General features: G+C 44.0%; 1 protein-coding gene across 5 annotated transcripts in view; it reads right to left on the bottom strand.

Moving 5' to 3' along the window:
• The window catches only part of adar (adenosine deaminase RNA specific), a 66638-nt gene that overhangs the window by 15513 nt on the left and 24245 nt on the right, over positions 1 to 26880 (bottom strand). For 3 of the 5 annotated variants that reach the window (XM_041179734.1, XM_041179732.1, XM_041179733.1), the window contains 7 exons: positions 17303 to 18907; positions 15063 to 15243; positions 11555 to 11721; positions 8468 to 8603; positions 7375 to 7589; positions 4399 to 4552; positions 2365 to 2536 (listed from right to left, as the gene is read on the bottom strand). In XM_041179734.1, coding sequence (XP_041035668.1) covers positions 2365 to 2536; positions 4399 to 4552; positions 7375 to 7589; positions 8468 to 8603; positions 11555 to 11721; positions 15063 to 15243; positions 17303 to 18804 — 2527 coding nt within the window. In that variant the 5' untranslated portion in view covers positions 18805 to 18907. Of the gene's footprint in view, positions 1 to 2364; positions 2537 to 4398; positions 4553 to 7374; positions 7590 to 8467; positions 8604 to 11554; positions 11722 to 15062; positions 15244 to 17302; positions 18908 to 21206; positions 21610 to 22776; positions 22836 to 26880 lie in introns of those variants that run through there. The other 2 variants (XM_041179735.1, XM_041179731.1) reach the window with 2 other exon arrangements.

The following is a 26880-nucleotide window of genomic DNA, read 5'->3' as shown; positions in this document are numbered from 1 at the left end:
GGATATGACCGGGTAGAGGGAGCTTTATTCTGTACCTAACCCCCGTGCTTTACCTTATCCTGGGAGTGTTTGATGAGGACAGTGTAGAGGGAGCTTTACTCTGTACCTAACCCCCGTGCATTACCTTACCCTGGGAGTGTTTGATGACGACAGTGTAGAGGGAATTTTACTCTGCATCCAACACATGCTATACCTGCCCCAGGAGTGCTGCATGCTGATGTGCAGCACCAACATGCCGTGCTTTCCTGTGCAGTTGATCAGCAATTGAAGGCGAAAAAAACTGGTGGGTTTGGAAGGGGCCAAGAAATGTGAATCTTACTTTCTCTCAGACTTTCATTTCAGCTTTCCAATGTTCCTGCTTTTGTTTCTTTTAGAAGAACAGAAAAGCTAAACTCCCAACAAGTTGCTGAGTTGCCAGCTGCCTCTACAATTTTCTCTACAGAAGCATCTGAAACAGGCAAACGTCAAAGGCATATACAAATACTGCACCAACCTCTAGGGTTCTCATTTATCAAACCCTGTAGGCCAGAAGCCTCCCAAACTGAAGCTGAAATGCTTCCAGGTCTCTGTATTTGAAATCACAATTCCCTGAAGAATTGCATTAAGATGCAGTGAATGCACAGAACAAACTAAACTATAAGCAAGCTACAAAAGTCAATAGCACAGAAGGTAGCCATTCAGCCCATCATGCCTGTGCTGGGTCTCTCTAGGCAATCTGAAACAGATCCTCACTGCTCTGTCTCCTCATAGCCTTGTTTCTTCCTCTTCAAATATGTATCCAATTTTCATTTGTCACAGCAGTCAAAATGGGAATAGTTTTCGGAGTAGACTGTTGGACGTGGATTGGCCTGAGGCCTCCTCAGTGAGATGGAAGCTCTTATTGAAAAGATTTTTTCTTTCGGCTTTGTATTTATGGAGCATCAACCTGGGAAAAATCTCAAGGAAGAGCTGCGCAATTGTATTAACAGAGTTAACACAGTGTGTCAGAGATATATGCTCTTCACTTGTTAAAAGATGCAATGGACTTTGCCTCAACTATTCTCTATGGCAAAGCATTCTATGCTCCAAGAGCCTTCTGTACTAAGAAACCTTTACACACCCTTCCCTCATCTTCAGTGACAATTTTAGATTACTCACACCTTGTCACTGATCCTACATCAGAGGGAATGGTTTCGTCCATCTTATTCTATAAAAACACTTCATATTTTTAAAAAGTTCAATTAAATCTAGTTTTCACCTGCTCTGCTTCAGAAGAATAATCCGAGTATCTCAAGTTTCTTCATAGAGCTATAATTTCCCATCTCTGGCATCACCCTGATTAATCCAGACTGCACACTTTAATAACCATTTCTCTGATGTGGAGTCCAAAAATTAGGTCTAGCCATTGTTTTGTAGAAATTTACCATCATATTTCTTTGCTCTTGTCAAATGTTGTCCTTTATAAAAGGGAGACATCTCAAAAGGGGTAGTCATATTTTTCACCCCCTTGTGTGACTTGGTGCCACATCAGGCAGTGCAGTGAGGTGGTACATTTTGGTGGGAAGAATAGGGAGGTCACTTATTACTTGGAAGATGCATGTCCAGGTGGGGTAGAGGAAGAAAGAGATCGCGCAGCACAAATACATCAATCACTAAAAGTCGTGCCACAGGTTAGCAAGGCCATAAAAAAAAAAAGCAAAGTGTTAGGTCTTATTTCAAAAGGGATAGAATCGATTGAACCTTGGTTAGACCAAATTTAAACTACTGCACGTAGTTCTGTTTGCCATATTATAAACAGGATATAGAGGCACTGGAGTGGGCGCAGAGAAGATTTACAATGATGATATCAGAGATGTGTGGGTATACACATCAGGAAAGGGTTGACAGGCTGGGTCTTTTCTCTCTTGAAGAAAAAAGGCTGAGGGGTGACCCAATAGAGGTCTTTAAAATTTTAAAAGATTTTGATAAGAGTGGATACAAAGAAAATGTTTCCTCTTGTGGGAAAGAACATAGTTAGAGGCCATCAATAGAAGATACCAAGAAATCTAATAGGGAATTCAGAAGAAATTTCATTATCTGAAGAGTGGTGGAAATGTGCAACTCGCTTCCTTAGGGAGTGGGTGAAGCAAATAGTATAGGTACATTTAAGGGGAAACTAGACTAGCATATGAGGGAGAAGGGAATAGGTAGTTACTAGGGTAGATTTCATTGCGGAAAGATGGGTGGAGGCTCATGTGGAACATAAACACTGTCATGGACTGGTTGGGTCGAATGGTCTGTTTCTGTGCCCTAACCTGTGTAATTAAGTCACATGTGGGGGAACTCCAAAAGATAAACCCCGATTATTTGCACAGCTCTGCCCACTCCCATCCCATGAATGTGTACCTGTGCCCAGGCTGACTGTGGTTCCCAGGTCCTCATCCCCTTTCTTCATGATGATGGCTGCCAGGATCTTTCGGCCCAGCAGGCTGTGCTGGATACGTGCTGTCAAACTGTTGAAGCACTGATGGCTGAGCATGGCAATCTGATCATGCATCGTACCCCCGGACACAGGCAGCTGCAAAAACAGGAGAGAGAGAATTACTCATGTAAGGGGTAGTGGGGGACTGCTGAGGCTAAGTACACTCTGCATACAGCAAATGCTTTACAGGTGATTTAACCTGCAGTTATATTATCAGCAAACATTGTTCTTGCTCACTGTACTGAAATGTAGTATGGTTTCCACTGACATAGCCCATCGTCTCCACAAGGTGCTTTTGGTTGCTGTGGCAGCAAAGGAAAACAACGCTTTGCCAAACAACATACTCAGCAGCCAAATGTCATTTGCCACGTTACGAGGTTTGAAACCTCCCATCCAGTTTTCTCCCTCCTCAGCTGAGAGTAGTAACTCAGGCCAGGGAACAGCTTTTTATTTACAGTTTGCTCTTGAAATGTGGGCATCTCTGGTAAGGCTGCCATTTACTGCCCACCCCTGGTTGACCTTGAGATAGTGGCAGTGAGCCATTGTCTTGGAACAGCTGCAACCCATGGTGAAGGTACTCCCACACTGATGTCAGTCAGGGATTTTGACCCAATGGCATTAAAGGAATAGATGATATATGTCCAAGTCAGAATGATGTGTGGCTTTGGAGGGGAGCCTGGGGATGGTGGTGTCCCATGCATCTGATGCTCTTGTCCGTCGAGTTAGTGGTGGCTGTTGTGGGCTTGGGAGTGTTATGACCACGAAAGGAGGAGTGCAGTTTATCTAGCCCCACTGCTCCACAGGTCGCACCATTAAGTTTAAAAGTTTGATTCACTCACCAAAATGGCCAATCATTTACCTTTCCTACTGTACCCAGAATAAAATGGGCTTTAAGGAGGCTCTTTCAATAAACAATAAACTTATTAGTTTATTATACAACCAGTCTTGTCGAATAAAAAGGCAAAGCTCATTAAGATACAGTATGGAATATGAAAGTATACCTATTACTCTTTCGGGATACCCTAAATCTCACTCATACACACACACCAAAATGAATAATAAAATAAAATTAGAGGAATTCTGCCAAAGGTTAAAAGTCAATGGTTCCAAGGCAAAGGAAAGATGATGGGGTCTCTTGAAATGGCGTCCGGGTTATACAATTGGTCTTTCAATGCGGAACTGAAATAATCGATGACTCTTGCACTGCTTTTCAGGCGGACTTGAGGAACACCTGCAGGTACTCAATTCCAGCACTTATAGCAACTCAGAAGCAGTTCATATTCACTTTGTCTTTGGACTGCAAAAAGGCTGAAGTCTTCCTTCATAAGCAGTTGGTCCTCCTTCTTCTCATAGCGAAACCTAAACTAACTTTTAAACACAGTTCCAGGCATGCTTTTTATTTCAGAGCCACAAACAGAGTCATGTGAGCCCTTTTGGACATAGTACACCACAGTCAAGAGGTTTCCACTTTCTTTACAACCGCTTGGTTAACTTTTCTTGTAAATGGATGTCTCTTCCAAGAAAAGCAATCATAGTTCTTGCATTAACCCTTTAAGGAACTGTCTTTTAAAACGCAAATTCTTCCAGAATGCTCTTAGTCCTTGAAGACGAACCATTTTCTGTGATTAAAAAGTGTTCATCACAGGAGGTACACAGAGATTGTCCATTCTCAACTTCATCCAAGTGTTTTGTTCATCAGGTGTGAGGCTTCAGTGAGCACTGTGGGGCACCTGACAGCAGTATGTAATCCCACTCTCAGGCCAAGTTCTCTCTCACACACACCACTCGCGACATACAAACACAGACACACTACAACAAGTGTTTACTGAATCTGATTAGGAGTGGGAACACTGTCTGAGTTTCTCTGTCTCTGGTTCAGAGGTTAAAAATATTGAATCCCCAGCTGCTGCCATTTATGAGACATTGCACAACACGCTATGCTTTTTTGAAGCACCCACCTCTGAGGGAAACTCTCCAGTCCGTGCTGCCTTCTCGCCCTCACCAATAAGGACACGGAGAGCGGCATCTGCTGCCTCCTGCTTCGCCTGCTTCTTGCTGCTTGAACTCACCGGAGGGAACCATCGGCCTCCAACCTTCGCCTGGTAGGTAAACCTGTGGCATGGTGAGACACACAAAAATGTCAATCTTTCTTAGGTTACTGTAAAGCGTTCGGAGAGTAACATCAAATGGTGGTATACAATACGACCCACTTCTCACCTACTAACCTTGTGTTTAAGCATCATCCCACAGGCACATGGTGCCAACTGGTAACCCAAAGTAACCGTCCTTGCAGGAGGTTAACAGGCTTATCAACTGCAGGTGGCAGTTACAAATCCAGTCAAGAACTGAGAGGCTATAACTTTCAGGGAAGAGTAAACAGGCTGGGGTTCTTTTCTTTAGAAAGATGGAGGCTGGGGATTGACTTGATAGAATATGAAAGGTTCAATCGATGTATAGAGGTGTTTGCACATACAAGTGACACCAGAACTAGGGGCCATAAATATAAGATAGTCACTAATAAATCCAATATAGAAATCAGGAAAAACTTCTTTACCCAGAGAGTGGTGAGAATATGAAACTCACTCCCACTGGGGCTGGTTGGGATGAATAGTACATATGTATTTAGGGATAGTGTCACGACTCACTGGGAATAATGTGCTGTAATATCCAGCTCCACTGTTCCCCGAGCTGTGACAAATGTGAACAGTTTGACCAACCACCAGATTGCCAATTCTACCTAACTGTTTAATTTAGGTTAACAGAATATAAGCACCAGGTTTGCAAACTTAATAAGTCTATTGAACAGACTGTTGTTAACCACTGGCAAAAGGAAGAAATATGAGCTGCTGACTTCTAAACTTTTACTCTGCCCCCTTCTTAAATCCACACACACATATATACAGATTAAGGGTGGGATAAATCGGTTCAATAGCACCAATCCAGATGGGTTGATTTTGATCAGTGTCCTCCAAATTCCTTCAGTTCTTTGTTGATGACGCGAAGTGGTCTTCCAGCACTTTCAGTATTTAAAAACAAAAAAACTGCGGATGCTGGAAATCCAAAACAAAAACAAAAACAGAATTACCTGGAAAAACTCAGCAGGTCTGGCAGCATCTGCGGAGAAGAAAAGAGTTGATGTTTCGAGTCCTTATGACCCTTCGACAGAACTGTCGAAGGGTCATGAGGACTCGAAACGTCAACTCTTTTCTTCTCCGCCGATGCTGCCAGACCTGCTGAGTTTTTCCACTTTCAGTATTTAGTTCACTGGTTGAGCACTTGCCTTTCAATGTCGCTAACAGTGATTTTCCCCTTTTCCTCTTGACAAGGGTTTTCAGAGAGAGCAGGTTATAGAGATAGAAAGAGAAAAAGCCAGCTAGCTATTATAGTGGAACTAATGGAATCTTCCACACACAGGAGAAAGAGGTTTTTGGTCTTGTTCCTTTCAGGCTAGGAGCTATTCTACTGCACTGCCCCAACACAAAAACCTGGTCACCTGGTTAGGAGCCAATTAAAACCTTGTTGCCAGGCAGCCTTGGTCCAGGACTCCTTTCCGGCACCATCCCGTCTTTCATGGCACACACTGATCCAGGACTGCAACATTGTATATATTTCTCATCCTGTTTCAGTGGACATGTCTTTCAAACTGCAGCCATTGTAATTTTAATCCACATTCCAACAGAAAATAAAACAAATATATGTTCTTTACAACAGTCCAACAGAAATAAAAAGATATGCTCCTTACAATAGCAACATAAATAAATGAGAGGGAAAGAAATAGAAGGTTATGTCAATAGGGTGATAGACTGGAGGTAGCTGCAGAAATTGCAAACACTTTTTATTCCCCCCTCAAAAGCTAAAACTTTCATACAGGGGGTTGCTAAGATCTGGAACTTGCTACTTGAAAGGGTGGTGGAATTAGATTGGTTATGGGATATAAAACTAGGGTGTGGGACTCAAATGGATGTTCTTCTGAGAGCCAGCACAGGTCCAGAGAGCTCTATGCCATTCTCCTGTGATTCAAGGCTCTGCGATTCTAACTGATGAAAACTCAAGGCTGTGCGGTAAAAAGAGAAACACACCTCAGTTGAACAGTGGGTTTAAACAGCAAACGATCAGATTTCTTTCCCCTACACTTCAGGGTTAGTCTCTGTGCCGTAGTGTTGATACGTTCACGTAAATAGTACCAAAACTAGCTCCAGTTCCCAGTCACGCCAGGAGGTGCATGATGTCAAGCGAACAGTTTGATCATGAGGCTCATTAAGCATAAGCACACTACTGGGATAGCAAGCTCCTACACTTCAGCATTGTGCGATGCTCTTAATTTATCACCTCAAATTGTTCCCCTCACAAGTAAGCAGACCTGTTAGTATTTCACCTCAGGTGTTGTACAACTCAAAAAGCTCTCTCTGGGCACAACCAATTTTGGAAGGACAGAATCTATAATTGCTTAGGATGGTTTTTTTTAAACCAGTTTATAAATGCAGAAATTTCACAGGCTCACAATCGCTTCAGTGATACCTCAGTGGAAAGCTAACAGGTGCAGGAATAGAAGCAGTGCTGAGATTTACTAGAATGCTACCAGGGATGATAAGACTCCAGTTATTGTGGAGAGACTAGAGAAGCTGGGCTTGTTCTCCTTAAAGCTGAGAAAGTTAAGGGGAAATTTAATCGGTGTGTTTAAATCATGACTTTAGATAAAGCAGACAGGGGGAAACTGTTTCCACTGGTAGGCAGGTCAGTAACCAGAGGGCACAGATTTCAGGTAATTGGCAAAACATGCGGTGGGGAGGGAATGAGGAGTTTTTTTTTTAAATGCAGCAAGCTATGATGATGTTGGTGTCCGAGTTGCCTGAAAGGGTGGTGGAAACAAGATTCGATAGGATCTTTCAAATGTGAATTGGATAAATACTTGAAAAAGGAGAGAAAACACTAACCTGGGATCATGGGGCGGTCCCGACTGGTCTATCATCTTGAGCTCTGCTGCAAATCCCTTCGAGCGTGCGTATTCCAGGAGGCCTCCGATGGGGTTCTTGTTCAGGTAGGCGATGAGCTCTCCCAAGCCAGCTGCCTGGGCAGCTTCCAAATCCATCGTTGACAGGGATGGAATGGAGGTTTGAGCAACAGAATTTTCCATGTTGGTGTCCGAGGGCTGGCAGAGAAAAAAAAAATTTAGTTAATAATAAGACTGATTGGAAAAGTACAAAGGGGTTGAGGGCAGGGGTCTGAAAGATAAACAAAAATATGGGACAACATTTCTGATGGCACGTGTCTTGTGAATTGCACTAAGATGGATTTTAGCTGTGTTTTTCTCTTCAAACAAGGAAGATGGGATCTTGAAAATGCAACTGAGTGGATTGGTGGGACCTCAGTTTAACTGGAGTATCAGGCTGGATTATGCCTGGAGTGCAACCCAAAAACGCAACCTTGCTGAGAGGCAGAAGTGCTACGGTCTCAGCCAAGCTGACACACTTGTGGTTGCATAACACACAGAAGAAAGTGTTCCTGCCCAAGTACAGGGCTCAGTGGAAGAACGGGTCCACAGGTTGCCCGTCTCTCCAACAAAGGATTAGTGCAGAGTGCCAATGTGAGGGACTCTCATTGGTACAACATGAAAGTGGCAAAGTAACCATGTTGGGGAGGGGAGCGTGGGGAAGAGGAACTGCAGAAAACAGTGTGAAGATTATTGAATTAAGCTGAATATATACAGTAAGCTCGCACCAGGAAGGAGAACATTGCTTTCCAGCAGAAACCCTTCAGCAGGTCCAATGAAAGCACTGCACCCGAATTAGCAGACTGTTTGAAAATTGTTGTTGATGTTGTTGACAGCTTAGTACTGCACCACCCTTGTAAAATGCTAGGGTGGCGGGGGAAAATGGAATATCTGGAACAAATACAGCCACTGGGTGATTTTACACTTGTCAGTTCTGTACACAACATCCTCCTCACAAGTCCCTCTGCTCTGCGACCCCACCATAACTGTTGGGCTTAGAACAATCAATACTGCCTCCACGTGGGTCCACAGCTTACCTTGGAAGAAAAGGGGGGAGAATTTCCCAGGAGAATGACGACAGCTTCCTGTGCCGCCAACATCTTGGCCAGCTTCTTGCTGTTTGCTGTGGCAGTTGGGAAGGTCTCGTTCCCTAGTTTAACCATGATGGTAAACCTACAGAGAAGGATTTCAAAAACATCAAACCACAAAATGCAGGTATAAAGCAGAGCATGTAAAGACTGGCCACAGAATTCAGCAAAACAGGACATACCGGAAATATGTGGCTTATTTTTAAATATATCACAATACACACCAAGGCATCTTTATTCCAAGGGGACCCAAATGTTCCGCCCTGGTTTAGTATAAGAAATTAACTCTCCTTGGAGGTTACAAGCTATGATTCAGCCCTGCAAAATTTTACATCTTGTCACAACTAATCATTTCTGTGTCAGGATATATGTTTATAGGTGTTTGTTAATGGGTATGTGATTAGCAACTGATGTGACGTGCATACAAATTAGAGCAGGAGTTGGCCACTTAACCCCTCGAGCCTGCTCTGCCATTCAATAAGATCATGGCTGATCTGATTTTAACCTTAACTCCACATTCCCACCTACCCCGATAACCTTTCTACCCCCTTGCTTATCAAGAATTTATCTAGCTCTGCTTTAAAAAATATTCAAAGGGTCTGCTCCCACCACCTTTTGAGGAAGAGAGTAGGAGAGTTCCAAAGACTCAACCCTCAAGAGAAAAAAAATCTCACCATCTAAAAATAAAGGGTTGTCCATTTAAAACAATGACCCCTAGTTCTAGCTTCTCCCACGAAGGGAAACCTCTTTCCTACATCCACCGTCAAGACCCTTCAGGGTCTTAAATGTTTCAATCAAGTCACCTCTTACTCTTCTAAACTCAAGCAGATACAAGCTTAGCCTGTCCAACCTTTCCTCATAAAAACAACCCTCCCATTCCAGGTATCAATCTAGAAAACTTTCTCGGAACTACTTCCAATGCATTTACATCCTTCCTTAAATAAGGAGACCAATACTGTACGCAGTACTCCAGATGTGGTCTCACCAATGCCCTGTATAACTGAAGCACAATTAACATCATGTCAATCATCAATCATCTGCAGTAAACTCAAAGTTGCCTCTTACTATATGAGTTAGAACGCTCGGAGCTCAAGTCCCACTCTGGAGACTTGAACATAAATCTAGGCTGACACTCCTGGTTGCAGTACCATGGGAGTGCTGCACTGTTAGAGATGCTGTCTTTTGAGTGAGACTTTAAACTAAGGCCCTGTCTGCTCAAGGAGGTAAAATATGCCATGTCCACTGTTTCAAAGAAGAGCAGGGGAGTTCCAAGCCAAAATTTATCCCAAAATTATCATTAAACATCAGCAGATCTAATCATTATCATTTTATAGTTTTTGGGAACTTCTTGTGTGTAAATTGGCTGCCATGTTTCCTATGTTACAATGGCTACACTTCAAAATGACTTCATTGGCTGTAAGCAACTTTGGAATGTTGACGCTATGAAAGGTGCTGTAGAAATCTAGGTATTTCACAAATACAAGAAGCTTTCTTGCTTCAGTAATTTTTAGTTCACGTGTGGCCAGAAGCACTGACCTCTACAAGGAAGTGACTTGTAGACTGTAAGAAGCCATCTCATTTTAGCAGCTTACCTAAAAGGAGCTGAGAGAACAGCAGACCCCAGGTATAATAACTATAATCATTATAGCTTGTGTCTGCTATAAATTGTTCCTTATGCTTTCTAGTGTCTGCTTATAACAACTTGTCTCAAGGTAGATAAACCTACTCGAGTTTTACCTAGCACCAAAAAGAACTAGTGTCGCGAGAGAGAGAGAGAGAGAGAGAGAGAGAGAGAGAGAGAGAGGCTGGCTGCTGGGCTGGGCCAGGCCAGGCAGGGATGGAGACACACACTGCTGGGCCGGAAGAGACTGGATGCGATGGTGCAGCAGGTGGGGAATTGGGGGTGTGTGGTGAGGATGAAGAGGCTCGCTGCCCGCGAGCGCAGAGGGGAGAGAGAGCGTGCGAGCGCGCGGGGGGGGGGGGGGGGGGAAAGAGCGTGCATGGGAGAGGGAAAGGCTGAGTGAGTATAGGAAGTTATATGTGTTTGGCTCAAACTCAGTCTCAAGATTCCCGCTTACCCTCACCCCCACACACAATCACAACCACTCACTCTATGGGTGAGAGCAAGGGAATAAGCCAAGTGAGCCAGACAAACAGACTCTGTCTCTCTCACGCTCTAATGGTGATCTTTACTAATTACACTTTTTTAATTATCAATTTATTGCTTTGATATTGCTTTATTTTTGCTCAGCAAGTTGTTTCTTTTCTTCGTACCTCAACCTGTGCCATTCCTTCTTTCTGAAATTTGCTCATTGGCCTTCTGAGTGAGAAACAAATAGAAATGTTGCCCTCCAAGTGAAAAGGTTGGACAAGCCTGGTATAAGGGGAGTTTTACTCTGTATTTACCCCTGTTCTCTACCTGGCCTCAGTGCTAATTGGGGCAGCTTGGCATTTTGTTGATTCGTTCACAGGGCATGGGCTACGCTGTGGGTGAGGTCAACATTTATTGCCAATCCATAAAGCCCTTGAGAAGGTGGTGGTGGGCTACCTTCTTGAATGCAACTTAGCTACTGGCTAAGTCATCACTGATGGCAGTTCAGATCCAATCACATTACTGAGAGTCTAGAGTCACACACATGCCAAACCAGGAAAGGATGGTAGATTTTCATCCCTAAAGACATCAGTGAACTAGTTGGATTTTTACAATTTCCGGTATTTCATAGTTACCATTCCTGACACAGGTATTTAATCCAGATTTTAAACGAATTAATTTAATTTAAATTCCCGGCTGCTGTGGTGGAGTTTGAACTCATGAATCTTGGTCTTTAGTCCAAATCCCTGTATCACTCTCGTCCAATAACATAACTACACTTTGCTACCATACACCTTGATAAGCTACAGTCTGAAATGGAAAAGGTTCCATTTTCCAGCACTTAAATCCCTCAAAAATTGATGAGCGGAATATTTTCTTAAAATTATATATTTTTAAAAAATATCTTTTCTGCATTCAGAGCTTGTGTGTGTGAATCCACATACCTAGGGTCATGGGGAGGACCACTCTGTGACACGAGTTGGAATTCACAGGCATTGCCTGACTTCTGCGCATATTCCATTAACATGCAGACTGGGTTTTTTCCTGCAGGCAGCATGGGTTGAGACACAGTACATGGTTCAGTCTTCACTTCGCTTGGAAGAGGTGCACACTGGGTAGGGAAAAAGACAACATCTTATACATGTCGGAGAAACAGTCACCGCACAATAATATGTTACGTAGAACATAAGGCACAGTAACAGTCCATTTGATCTGTGCCAGTCTTTCTGCTCCGCACAAGCCTCCTCCTACCCCACTTCATCTCACCCTGTCAGCCTACCCTTCTCTGGAAAATCTCAACATCCCCATTAACCCAGATAATTTTTCAGAAAGATATGTAAATTCCTTTCAGGTAGAGCTACAGCAGAAAGGCTTGGAGAGCAGCTTCCCTCTGTCCTCAGTAGAGTTGGTGCCTGTGCACTGACTGCTTGGTAGTGGAAAGTTTATTGACGGGTGATTCAAAAATAGCACAAATCTTCATCAATGAGGCAAAAGGCAAATCAGTAATAAATTGCCAGATTATTATCCCTAAGGAAGGGTGATGAAGCAGTCTGCATGTCCCATACCATCCTCACACAACCCAGGAGAGTACCAGCAAGCCCTGTATAATGCAAGCTACGCAACAGAAACTTGGGGGTGGCTTGTCTGTCCGAGTGGGCCACTCCTGCCCATGAGGAATGTTTAAAATTATGCAGGGATGGGACAGGGTAGGTACAAAAACAACTTGCACTGATGCGATGCCCAAGGTCTATTTACTATTGAGAAGCATAGATTTATAGGTGAGATCTATAAAACAATGAAAAGACTGGATAACGTCCCTATTGATGGATTACTCCAGTTTAACAGATTCGCAAGGGCCAGGGACATGGGTTTAAACTGTAAGAGTAGGAATAGGCAGATGTCAGGTGATCTTTCATTTTCCACAGAGTAGTGAGTCTCTGGATTACACTGCTGGCTGATGCGGCGGGTGCTGACTCTCTGTTCACCTTCAAGAGGGAGTTGGACTGGTTTCTGACAGGAGCAAGAGATCATATCGCATAGGCAAATGTCTTCATAGATAACACTTGGCCCATGTGGTCTCCTGGACCAGTTTCCATTGTCTGAGGGGGTTGGCAAGGAGTCAGAGTACAATTTCCTTTTATTGGTCTTGTTTTTTTCTCCCTCTCCCAGGTGATTACATGTAGGTGTGAGGAGAGAGTGGCACAAAAGAAGTTTTAGCCAGTGTTAGCCCAGCCATCATGATGTGGGCCAGGATTGATGGGCCAGCTGGTCGTTTCCTGCCCATCAATTTCATAAGTGTTCAAAAGCAAATGATAATTTTGTATTATGTAGAATAAGAACACATGACTGAAAGATTCTTTACCCTGGGGCACTGTTTTGAGGTGTCACAGGACCACTTGTACTGGATTTAAAAACAGTAACACTGCAAATCAGTCAAAGGCAGGGATTACCGGTAAAACCACCCTCAGGGAACCATAGAACCATTGAAAAGTTATGGCGCAGAAAGAGGCCATTCAGCCCATCATGTACGTGCCGGCCAGAAAAAGATTAAAAAAAAAACTAGCTGCTCATTTTAATCCCACTTTCCAGCACCTGGTCTGTAGCCTCACAGGTTCAGATGCAGATCCAAGTGCCTTTTAAACGAGTTGAACGTTTCAGCCTCAACCATCGACTTAGGCTGTGAATTCCAGACGCCCACCACACTCTAGGTGAAAAAGTTTTTCTCCATGTCCCCTCTAATCCTTCTACCAATCACCTTAAATCTTTGCCCTTGGTAATTGACCCCTCAGCTTGGGGAAACAAGTATTTACTGTCTACCCTATTTAGACCCCTCAATTTTGTACACCTCAATTAGGTCACCCCTCAGCCTCTCCTCTGTTCTAAGGAAAACAACCATAGCCTATCCAATTTTTCCCCATAGCTGCAATTTTCAAGCCCTGACAGCATTCTCGTAAATCTCCTCTGTACTCTTTCTAGAGCAATTATGTCCTTCCAGTAATGTGGTGCCCAGAACTGTACACAAAATTCCAGATGTGGCCTAACCAGCATTTTACATAGTTCCAGCATTACATCCCTGCTGTTGTATTCAATACCTCATCCAATAAAGGAAAGCATTCCATATGCTTTCTTTACCACCTTATCCGCCTGTCCTGCAGGGACCTGTGGACATGCACTTCAAAGTCTCTCACTTCCTCAACCCCCTCTTAGTAGCCTCCTGGTTATTGAGCATTTCCTGGCTTTGTTTGCCCTCCCCAAATGCATTACCTCACGCTTTTCCAGATTGAATTCCATTTACCACTTTTCTGCCCACTCAACCAAACCATTTATATCATTGTGGAGACAGCAGCTAACCTCTTCACTATCAACTACACGGCCAATTTTTGTGTCATCTGCAAATTTCCTAATGATACCTCCCATATTCATGACAAATCATTAATATATACAATAAACAGCAAGGGCCCCCAACGCTGAGTCCTCTGGAACACGACTGGAAACCGTTTTCCATTCACAAAAACATCTATCGACCATTACCCTGTTTCCTGTCGCTGAGCCAATTTTTGGATCCAATTTGCCACCTTTCCCTATATCTTACGGGATCTCATATTTCTGACCGGTCTGCCATGTAGGACCTTGTCAAACGCCTTACTAAAATCCATGCAGACAACATCCACTGCACAACCCTCATCAATCCTCCGCATTACTTCCTCAAAAAATTCTATTAAGTTAGTAAGACACAATCTTCCCCTAACAAAACCATGTTGACTGTCCCTGATCAACCCGTGCCTTTCTAAGTGAAAACTTATCTTGTCTCTCAGAATTGATTCCAATAATGCGCCCATCACTGAAGTCAGACTGACCGGTCTATACTTATCTGGCCTATCCCTCGCACCCTTTTTAAATAATGTACAATATTTACAGACTTCCAATCCTCTGGTATCTCACCTGTACAGGCTGGGATACAATCTATCCGGTCCTAATGACTTATCCACCTTCAATGATGTCAGTCGCTCCAGTACTTCCTCTCTCACTATGCTTATTGTATCTAATGTTTCACACTCCTCCTCATTAACTAGAATGTCTGCATCATCCCTCTCCTTAGTGAAGACGGAGACAAAGTACTCATTGAGAACCCTGCCCACATCTTCAGCATCAATGCACAAGTTACCATATACATCACTGATAGGCCCTACCCTGTCTTTAGTTATTCTCTGGCTCTTAATATACTGGTAAAACATTTTTGGGTTTTCTTTGATTTTACCTTCCAATACTTTTTCATATCGTCTTGGAGGAGAATGGTTGAAATGGGCTAAATTAAACACAAACATTTCCCTACTGGTTCCTGGAGACTAAAACGCAGCAACATCATCAGGAGTTTCTGTCAAAACTTTTCCGAAGCCAGTGATGGGACACAGCAAGGGTGAGGCCTGCACTGAGTTCATACATTATACCAACCTCCATTGTAACCGGAGGCTCAGGATGGGGCGAGGAAGGAGGAATCTCGACGTCTTCGCCCAGAATCTCCTTCAGCAGCACCTTCAGAGCGTTGGTTGCTGCATCCTTCTTGGCCGTTTTCTTGCTGTTAGCTTCGGCCGGAGGGAATTTCCTGCCGCCTATAGCGGCCTGCATCCTGAACCTTTTGTCACAAGGGAAAGAGATGGTCAGTGAAAGGAAGAAAGAAAACTTGTTTTTATACAGTGCTTTTCACAACTTCAAGGCATCCCAAAAAGCCCTGCAGCCAATTAAGTACTTTTGAAGTGTCCTTGCTCTCTCAACGCAATACGAGATGCATCGGGCAGTCTCACGGATGTCCACTCAACAGTTTTCTAAGAGAACTGGCACTCTGTCAGACTGCTGGAGGGTGCACTATATTGCAATTGGTATCAGATGCAGAGACAAAAGCCCTTGGCCAATGAAATGCTGCATTATTCACCATTTTAGGGAAATTCCAACAAACTGCACTTTCTCAGGGCTGTTTTTAGAAGTACGGGGACAGAAAGCGGCTGATTTACTGAATTGTTTTTTGTTCTGTGATCTGATGCCTTGATTTGACTGAATCCCGGTTCTGAACCTGGATTCATGAACCTTGACCCACAGAAGGTCTCAGGCAAGTGAGTCAAAGCCATCAAGCGACCTGGGATCTCGCTGGCTCTGATCTGCCCAAGATCCCAACCTGTTCAAACTGAACATCACTCAGATTTCTGAAGACGACCTACCAACGGCTAAACCCCAAGTGCACTTTGAGGTCTATATTTTTGCTGCGACTCCTGGATGGTGGACATTGGGTGGGGAGGGGAAGGGGGGGGGGAACATGAGGGGTGGACAAGACAACTGCCCAGGCAATTCCTATGCTGAGTGGTTTTGAAACATCGGCCTGAAATTTACAAGGGAGTTGCATCAGACAAGTTTCTCAGAGGCTGATTCAGACCTGCACCAGGAGCAAAAAGCACTCAGTAACAAAAGGTTCCCATTCCAAAAAAAAAGGGTCAATGCTTCCCTACTGCTTCAGTGCAGCATCCAATATGATGCTGAGCCACCCAGATTAGGTAATTCCCCAAACTTGTCTACAGCTCCTCTGAGAGCCAAGAACAAGATGGCTATTCGATATATAAAACCGACGTGGATACATGTGCTGCTCCCCTCCCAAAGCAAAGCCCAGATTAAACACAAGGACGTCTTTAGACATGGAGAAAGTCTCTTTCTAGGGACTGAGAACGACCACCCTACCGGTGACAATTCCATTTTCAACGCTGCACTTTGTAGCCCCAAGAAAAGTTGAACATTTAAAAATTGGGATTGATATTTTTGTTGTGTGAGGGCATTAAGGGTTACAGAAAGTGGGTAGATGGAGTTGAAATGCTGATCAGCCATGATCTAACTGAATGGCAAAACAGGCTCAAGGGGCTGAATGGCCTCATGTTCCAACACTCACTATACCTAAGTAACTGTTTCTCTACATTGCTCAATATTAAGTGCCAGTAGGCTATTTTTATCAGAGGTGGGGATTGGGAGGCAACTCTCATCTAGATTACCAGCAGGGTTCTAGCTAACGCTTCATTAATGAAAAGGTGGCTGATATCTTATTGGAAGTCACCTCTGGATCTAAGCCTCTCACCAAGTGCAATTCACCCTTTTCCTGGTGACCCCTGCTAACCTTGACCATACATTGGAAGGACAGATATTGGAAGGGCAAACATGGAAGGTGAAAATCTAAGTATTTGGTACTTATGGCATATATGGCGTAATGGGACCGTGACAAAGGGCGAAAGCAGAGAAACACCCTGCACCAGCCATCCACTACAGCTGTCAAGCTACCTAGACGGTTTGGATCTCTTCACCTCTGGGATCGTGCAAAAGCAGCTGAGAGAGTGGGATAGCAGCACACCCCCTTCCTCCACTACAATCAAATTTCTTAGCAGAGGTTTAGCTATAAAATGTGACCTTATCAGAGGCAAGATCAGTCAAGTGTGAACTTGTGATGGGAAATGCGTGCACACGTACCAAGAGAATCACTCAGCAGCTTGTCGTCCTACTTTAACCTGGGACATCTGGGCCCTGCTTGCTGCCTCAACAGTGATCAGCGCCAGTACAGGCAAGGAATTCCTCTGCACATATGGTTCAGCTAACTCAGGCAAGAAAGACACATCAGTAACCGAGTCAGCACGCCAGGCGTGTAAAAAAGAGAGTTCTCTTACCGAGGGTCGTGGGATGGCCCTGTCTGGGCGAGGAGAATGAATTCACATTGCAATGCCGAGCCCTGTGAATATTCCATGAGGCCGCTGACTGGGTTCTTCGTTAAGCAGGCACGAAGCCGGTCTGTCGGTGAAAGTGCCGGGTGTTGATCAGAACCCGGCTTGCCGGCTAACACGCCCTGTGGCAAACCAACTGTCTCCCCAGCCTCGCTCACACGATTAATGATGTTCAGGTCATCAGGGATATCATCAGATGCCCACTGGCCATTTCCTGTGGTGCTGTCGTAGTAGTTTGCTTCAGCATGATTGGCTCTATTGCTCTCCCCCTTAACATCAAGTAGCAATAGAGCAGAAGTGGACAGGGGCTGCAAATCATTTGTTTCCCCTTGAAGGGCAACTGCCTGGCCATTTCCAATGCTCCCCTCTTCCCTGACTGTGATCCCTTCAACGCCTTCTTGAGAAACATCACTTTCACCTGGAACTGCCATTGCCTCCACAGTTCCAATTCTGGGCTCACCCAATTCATGTGCCTTCCTCTTTCTCAGTAGCACTTCCTTCTTTCGGTCTGAAAGGGTCCAAATAGGTGGAAACGCGGATTCTTTGTAGAGATCACCTTGATTTTCAAATAAGTGAAGGGTGGGGTTGATTTGCCGGGCTGACTTCAGCCCAATATTTTTGGCAATCTCAAGAGCAGTGGCCTTCTCCTTCTCCAAAAGGAAGGAAAAGATTTTGCTTTTTTGGCTTTCACCATCTCCAACGTTGGATTGGTCGGCCATGCTACCTTCAGAGCTGTCTTCGTCTTCGGACTCCTGCTCCTCTACCTTGGATGGGAGAGGTAAAGCTGTGCCCTCAGGCGATGATCGTTGGCTTTCAGGGTTTGCAACTTCCTCTCTTGCTTTGGTTTGGTCTGCAAGGCGCCACAGGGGAGGTGAAGTGCCTTCCTTTCTCACCCGGTTTTCTTCCAGCAGACCATATAACGTGTGGTTGACTATTTTTTTCTCAACACAGAGCTGCTTGGCTATTTTACGCGCCGGTAGCCTTTCCCCTGGTCTAAGCTTTCCCAAAATGGACACAATTTCCTGTCGATGGTTTTCACCTAGTGAGATATTCTGAAAGTTTGAGAACAGCTGATCTAACTCCTTGTTAACCTTGGGGTTCTTGTTCCCTTTCTGGGCAGGGGTAGCCGGGGGTCGGGGAGATCTAACTGGCTGCTGGCAGAAGTTGCTATACCAGTTCTTGGCCACTGGACAGAAATCTCGTTGCCTCTGCTGGTACGATGCCTGGTTCCTATTTAGCGGCTGAAGCACAAAGGCAGGTGCCCGAGCGGTCTGCCCGGTGAGAAACCGGATCTGCTGGCTTCGAAAATGATCAGCTCCCGTTCCTTGATTGAAGGGATTCAAAGCCGGATAAGTGTAGCTATACTGATCGTGGGGCTGGTAATACTGAAGATGACTTTTTCCTTTCCCTCTACGTGCTCTTTTATCACCGCCACCACCTCTGCTCATAGCTCTTTAATAAGAGCAGTGGGGTTTGCCTTTGTCAACACACAAAAGGGAATGCAGATGGAACCAGAATCTTGGTTCAATTGATCGAATCACTTGAATACACCTTAAAAAAAAAGAAAATCAATATTATGGACACAGAATAGATTTACAGCATAAAATAAGCTAGGGTTCCCTGTCCTGAAGGCCACCCAGTGACTCTTGCTGGAAAATGAGCGTGAGGGCTTTGGAGTGATGACAGGATGGGTTATGATACCTGTCAACATTCACGAGCTGGGCTAGTCAGGCAGAACAGCCATTTGGGCTAAGTACAAGTACAATCACACATTTTTGCAGCGAGAGGGTGTGTCTATGTTTTGTGCTGCATCCATCCATAGCTCTCAATGCAATTCAGGCCCAGGGTGCTACTGAACCCCAGGGCTTGTTGTCTTAATTTGGCAGTATCAGCAGTACTGGACTTAGCCATTCACAGCACATTGTACAAATATTCCATGAGGGGAATAAACAACTGGTTGGACCAGGTAGCTTACTTTCTATATAATTCTATGTATGAAATTGCCAGTGAAAACTGCTAGTATTTTTTTTAGTATGCTCACAACCATATTACGCACACACAATTTTACAGCCATTCTGCCCAAGAGGCCTATGCTAAGGGTTTACATTCCACATCAATCTCCTCCTGCATCTCACTCCATCAACATATCCTCCTATTACTTTCGCCCCCGTGCAGGTATTCAGGTTCTCCCGAAGTGCATCTGTGCTGAGCCATCAACCAATCAACATGGTAGTGAGCATTACATTCTAAGCACTGTTAGGGAAGAAGCAGGAAAAGGAGAGTAACTTAGGGCTGGGAGATTGTGGAGAATAAAGATTCCTGCAAGTTGTCTGCTGAACAATTATATTTTAATTAAGAAAATGTATTGAAACCTACTGCTTCAATTACTGATCTCCATATCCCTCCAGAGAACAAAACAATTAAAATTCTAGAAACTGCACTATGGAAAGCAATGAAGACAACACAATCTTGACACTGCCAAGATCCACATTCCTTCAGGTCAGGTAATCTGGAAGTGGTGAGGGGGTAAGAAATGGGGTCAAGTTTCAGCTGGACAAGAACATGCACCTCAGTTCTATCACATCACAAACACTGATTCTGATGGAATCGGACTTGGCTTACAGAAATCAAGGGGAGACTGCAAGGCATTAAGAACTTGGAAAGGAAACTTATTCTGTAATTAAATTTTATTTTTAAATACAAAAATAATTTTGTTAACTCCTCTCCAATATTCCCTGGGTCAAACCAGCCACTCCACAGGCTGTTTGTTATTCCATCACACATTTAAAAGAAAAATTCATCCATAGGATGCAAGCAAAGGCACGTCCAGCATTTACTGCCCATCATTAATTGCCCTTGAAAAGTGGTGGTGAATGGCTTGCTCAGCCTTTTCAGAGGGCAGTTAAGAATCACTCACATTGCTGTGGATCTGGATCCACGCTGAACCTACTTGTATATTGCTGCAATGTCATACTGATGCCATCTGTGTGAGCCTCGTACAGTCAGCTAGCACAGTCACTGGACACTACCTGGAGGGGGAGGGGGTGGTTGGGAGGAAAAGCGATGTGGTGAGGTGAGGCCAAAGCTGAGGGCTTTACATATAAGACAGTCACTAATAGATCCAATAAGGAATTCAGAAGAAATTCCTTTCCCCAGAGAGTGGGGAGAATTTTAAAAATTCATTTACAGGGGGTCGCTGCCTAGGCCAGCATTTATTGCCCATCCCTAATGTGAAATTCACAGCTGAGGTAACAGTAGAGATGTATTTAAGAGGAAGCACGTGAGGGAGAAAGGAATAGAAAGATGTACAGATTGAATGAGATAAAATGGGGTGGAAGCAGGCTCTTGTGGAGTATTAACACCAGCATAGATCAGTTGGGCCAAATAGTCTGTTGCATTGTATATTTTATGCAATCCTCTAAGGCCAACAGACAGAAGACCTGGTAAAAAATAGACCTTCCAGCTTCCTGTTTACTTTACTATCACTGGCTGCGCAAAGACTGCATGCCAAGAGCCAACACCAACACAACGGTATAAAAACAGCTTGTGTAACTCTTTCGAGTACAAACACGTTTCCATCTGTTCCTATTCAGATGAAGTTACATTGTTTAATAGTTTGCCATTGTGAGATTTGAACTCTTGATCTTGGGGTTGCAAGCCCAGTACCATATCCACTTGTGTATTGGTACCAACAACACACACCAGTGAGCAAGCGCAGATAATTAGATCATCAGATATTTAGTAAAACAAAGCTGGGATAAACTGCTCCGCAGAAGGGAACCAGCTGAATGAAATGCTTAGAATTAATTTTAAGTCACAGCACAAATGAACAAGCTTCACCATAAATTACCTGTGGTTAAACACACTCCTGGAACAGCACCACCTTTACGCAGAGGGGGAAGCCCTGACAGGGTATGTAGTTTGGAGCAGCAGTTTCAGCCTCGAGTCTCCCTGTCACGGCGTTGCTGGAAGTGAACTGGCTTGAAGCTTCCTAGTCAATGAAAGTCAGATGAATCGCTATCTGAAACTTTGGGGCACGTGTGAATTGGCTTTGGGAGTCTAAAATTTAGCCAATTGTTTTGGCACAAGACACCAAGATTTCAAACTAACTTGATCCCTAGGAAAGGGCATTCACTTCTGGAATCCCACAGTTCACTCTACATAAAAACAAGTCACATACAGGCAGATCTCTTATTGAGTTACTTATCTTTATATTGATCAGTCACAAAGACTAAATAGCACAGTTTTAGCCACAAGAATCCTACTTGATTTCAAGCAGAGTTAGCTGCATATACTGCCTTCAACAGTCCCTTCAACAAGGCCCCAGTTTCAGTTTTGATTCCGCTCCGCACTGTCTGGTAATGGGGAGTGACTTGCCCATCCCTAAACCAAGGGGAGTTTTACAGGGCCTGATCATACACTGGTTATGTGATTTAAGAGGCTCCACCTCTCCTGCTGGCAAAACCACTAAATAGGGAACAGTGACAAGTTTCACTTTCGTTTCGTCAAAAAAAAACTACCGCTCTGCAACATTAGTAGTTTTAGAAGTTGGTCGCTTCCACGCAACTTGCAACATCTATCTTACGCCCGTCCCTGGGGTGGGAGTGAAGTGTAATGGTGGCTGCTCAAAATGTTCTGGGTTTCCTTGAAAACACCCAGGTACAGAATTGTCTTCTCTCTCTCCAAACTTGACAGAACAGTTTTAGCGGCAGTATACCACAGCTAGAGACCTATCGCTGGCAGTGGACGGAAATCCGACTCCCGGTGTGCAATGCACATGCAAGCTTTTTCCGATCGGCCGCACTGTTCTGAGATCAGGATAAAAGGTTCTGCAAATTGTCGCCAAGTTAGAGCCACTGGATCCATTGAAGCAACTTGGCTAGCATTGCCTCTCCGCACAGTATAGCAAAGCGCTAGAGACTAGCAATCAATGCCAAACCTTAAAGGGCAATGAGCTACATTGATCGCTCCTACGGAACAGGATTGAAAAAAAATCTGGAGACGTAAAGGCACCGAGCAACACCTTAAAACACAATGGCTCCCAGGTTCCCAATATTCCCATTGACAACGGTTCAACGGCCGTAAAACGTTTTGGAACTTACCGAAGTCGTGAATGGCACTGTATGGAAATCAACATCCTGGGGGCTACCATGGGCCAAAAATGGAACTGGTCTAGACATATAAATACTGTGGCTACAAGAGCAGGTCAGAGGCTAGGGATCCTGTGGTGAATAACTCACCTCCTGACTCCCCAAAGCCTGTTCACCATGTACAAGCCACAGGGCTTGGCCTAAATAGCCAAGTGGTTATGGTACTGGGTTTGTAACCCCAAGATCAAGAATTCAAATCTCACAATGGCAAAACTATGAAACAATGTACAAGGCACAAGTCAGGAATGTGATGGAATACTCCCCACTTGCCTGGAGGAGTGCAGCTCCCACAACACTCAAGAAGCTCAACACCATCCAGGACAAAGCAGCCCGCTTGATTGGCATCACATCCACTCCTTCCACCACGCAGCAGTGTATATCATCTACAAGATGCACTGCAGGAATTCACCAAGGCTCCTTAGACAGCACCTTCCAAACCCATCACCACTACCACCTAGAAGGAGAAGGGCAAAGACAGATGGGAATATCACCACTTAGAAGCCTAGAAGTTTCCCTCCAAGCCACTCACCATCCTGACTTGGAAATATATCACCGTTCTTTCACTGTTGCTGGGTCAAAGTCCTGGAACTCCCTTCCTAACAGCATGGTGGGTGTACCTACACCACAGGGACTGCAGCGGTTCAAGAAGGAAGCTCACCACCACCTTCACAAGGGCAATTAGGGATGGGCAATAAATGCTGGCCCAGCCAGCGAAGCACACATCCCGTGAATGCACAAAGAAATGCACGTCTTGCCTTCTGTACAGTGTCCAATGACAATATACTGTGTTCCTCTGGGGAGGGAGAGTGCAGTTCACATTATAGACAAAGAGAAACTCTACCAGTGAGCATCCCAGCAGCTTGGTTTGGAGGCACAAAAAGGTGACAAGTCTTTGTGTCAAGCTGCTGAATTGACCAACACAAAAATGGACAACAGTTCTTATTTTCTGTGGGTTATTTCAACATTTTATGGAAAATAAGACAATCAAATCTAAGCACAAAGATTTGGGGCAACTCTTGCACAAAGATTTGTTAACCTTTGCTACCAAAGCAAGTTAATTGGAACTTTTCTTTTGAAGAACAACTGGATTACAGGTTTCTTTTGTGGAGGATGCAGTATTGCAGAGACGTTCTAGACTCCATTAAGTAGAGCTGGATGAGACATGTGCTGGGAAAGGCACGAAAAAGTGGAACATTGAACAAAAGTGCACAGAGGTTGACAAGTTCAGATTTTGGATAAATTCAGTAATGGATTCAGAATTATTTTAAAACACTCCAATTTAAGGAGAAGCTCGGTAAGTACATGGAGGAGAAAAGAATAGAAGGATATGTTCATTTGATGATGAAATAAATGATATAAAGGAGACAGGTGTGGAGCATAAGCCAGCACAGGCCAAGTACCTGTGTTGCAAGCTCTATGTTTTAGGGAGGAAAGTGTTGGAAACTGACAAAGAAGCCGTGTTATAGGACATGTTGATTTTTCTCCAAGATGGGAATAGTCCTGGGCATCCAGAAAAGGTTGCCTCAATAACTAGTTAGTGGTGGAGGCCCCTTGGCACTCCCCGTTTGGGCTTAAAAGCTCCACCTTTAAATATTTATGGATAACAACAAACACAAAAATTAAATCTAGAAACTGGAGGCTGGATACTATACATTAACAACATTGGTCATCAACTACAGGTTAAATTTCAGTGATTTTTATATGCATAGTGATCGAATATACGATAAGTGGACAGGCAAGTGTGGACAGGTAGACTCTAATCTTATGGGCCAAACTCAGATCAACTGCAGGGTTCCCTTATCCTCCACATTTTGTGGTGTTACAGCCAGTATGATGGGTGTGTGATACTTGCACAATGTCCACTTGAGCTTGAAAAATACTCAGCAGTACAATTAGACTTGAGGCTTCTAAACAAGAGTGGTCGGTGCTTGGCGAGTATGATTTGTGTTCTATAATAGGGTGAATAAGTGTGGTGGTTACAGGTCTGTCACTGGTGGCATGAAAGCAATTTGACAGGATGAATTAAGAGCATCAACTTTGTTCTGCTGTGTTTTGCTATAGTAGTAACATTACTCTGAACAAAGCTAGCCAAGGTAGCATGGATGGGGTACAATGCAGGTTTTAAATCCACAGGTTTGTACCTCGCACATGCATGAGGTGCCGAGTAGGAAGAAGCAGCCTATCCACTCTCTTGGCTGAGGAATTGTGTGTGGCTTGGGGACATCTGTGAAATGACCTACTTGTCTTCCCACAAGGAAACCACTACTGTTACCACCTGTGTTCAGTGCACTGGCACCAATACCCACTCAGCCAGGGACAGTGGGATAGATATATATGTTCATCATTTTCTCAAATGATTTTGCATATTAAATTGTAAGTTAAAGCTTCGCTGAAAATTATCAGCAATGAGCACTGCTGCTACGCACCCAAAGGGGCCACCTTTGGCATGCAGGTTAAGTCATATAAAGATATTCCCCCCACTCCCTAACTCGGAGCAATGCAATGTGCCTTCAACACTGACATCAGCCAACTCAGCAGAAATTAGAGAATCAAATTTAAAACTGTGCTGCTGTGTAGGACACAGTGGCCTTGGGGCATGGAACAAAGAGAGAGAGAATAAAAATCAATGATTCTACATCAAACCCTACATGTGAGCAGTGCTTTTACAATAAAGCAACACGATTGAAATTTTTCTATGTAAATCTCATTGTCAAATGAAAGACACCTGAAGTCAATCTGAAATATTGCTGTAAAGAGAGGCATGTTGCCGAAACTTTTTGTCTTTTACTCATCAGGACATCAGAATGCCAAATTTCAACAATCACAACCATTTACACTACAGGAGAAAAAAGGAGCTGATTGGTTGGCAAGTTGACCCTGCTTTCTCCATTGTAACACCTCAGCTAATCAATGTGGCCATGGACAATGAGTCCCTGTTTGCTAGAAGTGACATACACTCATATGTAGGGACCCCCGTTCTCTGCAAACAAAAGGAATATGTTCAAGCCTTGTGTCTTTTCAAACTACCCAGGAGCTTGGGGAGCCCAAAGTTCCCCATTACTTTCTCCATGACAACGTCTTGTCCAATCAAAGAGATCTTGCCAACCAATCAGTTCATTTTTCTCCTGTAGTATAAATTGCAGTGATCATTTGAAATTTGACATTGTTGCATTTGTCCTGATGAGTGCAAGACAAAAAGCTTCAGCAACATGCCTCTTTTCAGCAATATTCAAGTTCCATTCTGCCAAGCAACTGTTTGAAGTCAATCTGTTGAAAGTTACACCAGGTCTCTGTTTTAGAATTCAGAAAAAAACCTCTGAAAAATAGTTTAGTCTGGTTCCCGATAGAAAAGAGGTTTCCTTAGTTCAGCATTTTTATTTTGCAGTTTCAATTTCCATCTTCCAGGGCTGAGCTATATTAAGATCCTGGATTTTCCCTCTACATACAGTCCTTCTTAAACCAAGGCAGAGCAAACAAACCAACTCAATACCCTGCAAATATATGCACACCCTGCTAAACGTATCACTCACTCAAACAAGTGTCTTTACACTTGACTGAGAATATAATCAAAATAAAAGCCCTGCTGCACATAAATGGTTCCTTTTCCAAGCAACTGTTGGTGTGTGAAAGATGATTGAGATGCGATGAAGTAACAGCCGGTGCGACTGAGCAATGAGCACAAGTTGCGGGCCATTTTCCATTTGGATTCAGAAGATACTTTTAATCATCCTTGTTTCCTAAATTAAAACGCCACATAACTTCTCAAACTTACTGCAGTTTACATGTGCAAAACATGTGGCTGTTTAGTTTAGAACCCATTAAGCCATTTCACGTTTCATTTTCACTCTTTGCCAGACCACACTGATGTACCAACTCACTGGAACAAAGAACACAAGCAAGGGCCTGTTGCCAACAAGATCCCCTGCATTCTTCCCCAAGCCTCCCAGAGGGTACAACCCTATCCAATTACTATCACCCACCCAAGACTGCCAACACAATTGCTCTCCTGAGAACATCGTGGCTTGCCAAGGAATGACCCTGATCAATATTATCGCCTCATTCCCAGGGCGAAGAACTGTATCAGGATCCTAAGTGTAGGCACCTCCAAGTACCAATCAACTTACAAAGCAGTGTGCACTTGAAAGTACGGTGACCAAGTTCAATATGCAAGTTCAAGTACAGCTCAGTAATATAGTTATTTTAAAAAACTGTTACCGAAGAGATTAGAACCTCAGAGTCATAGAGGTCTACAGCACAGAAAAAGGTCCTTTGGCCCATTGAGTCCGCGCCAGTCAAACAAGTACCTAAATATTCTAATCCCATTTTCCAGCACTAGGCCCATAGCCTTGTATGCCATGGCATCGCAAGTGCACA

Source organism: Carcharodon carcharias, chromosome 36 (genome assembly GCF_017639515.1).
Source record: "Carcharodon carcharias isolate sCarCar2 chromosome 36, sCarCar2.pri, whole genome shotgun sequence".
Classification (NCBI taxonomy): Eukaryota; Metazoa; Chordata; class Chondrichthyes; order Lamniformes; family Lamnidae; genus Carcharodon; species Carcharodon carcharias.
This window is presented reverse-complemented; position numbering and strand designations above follow the sequence as displayed.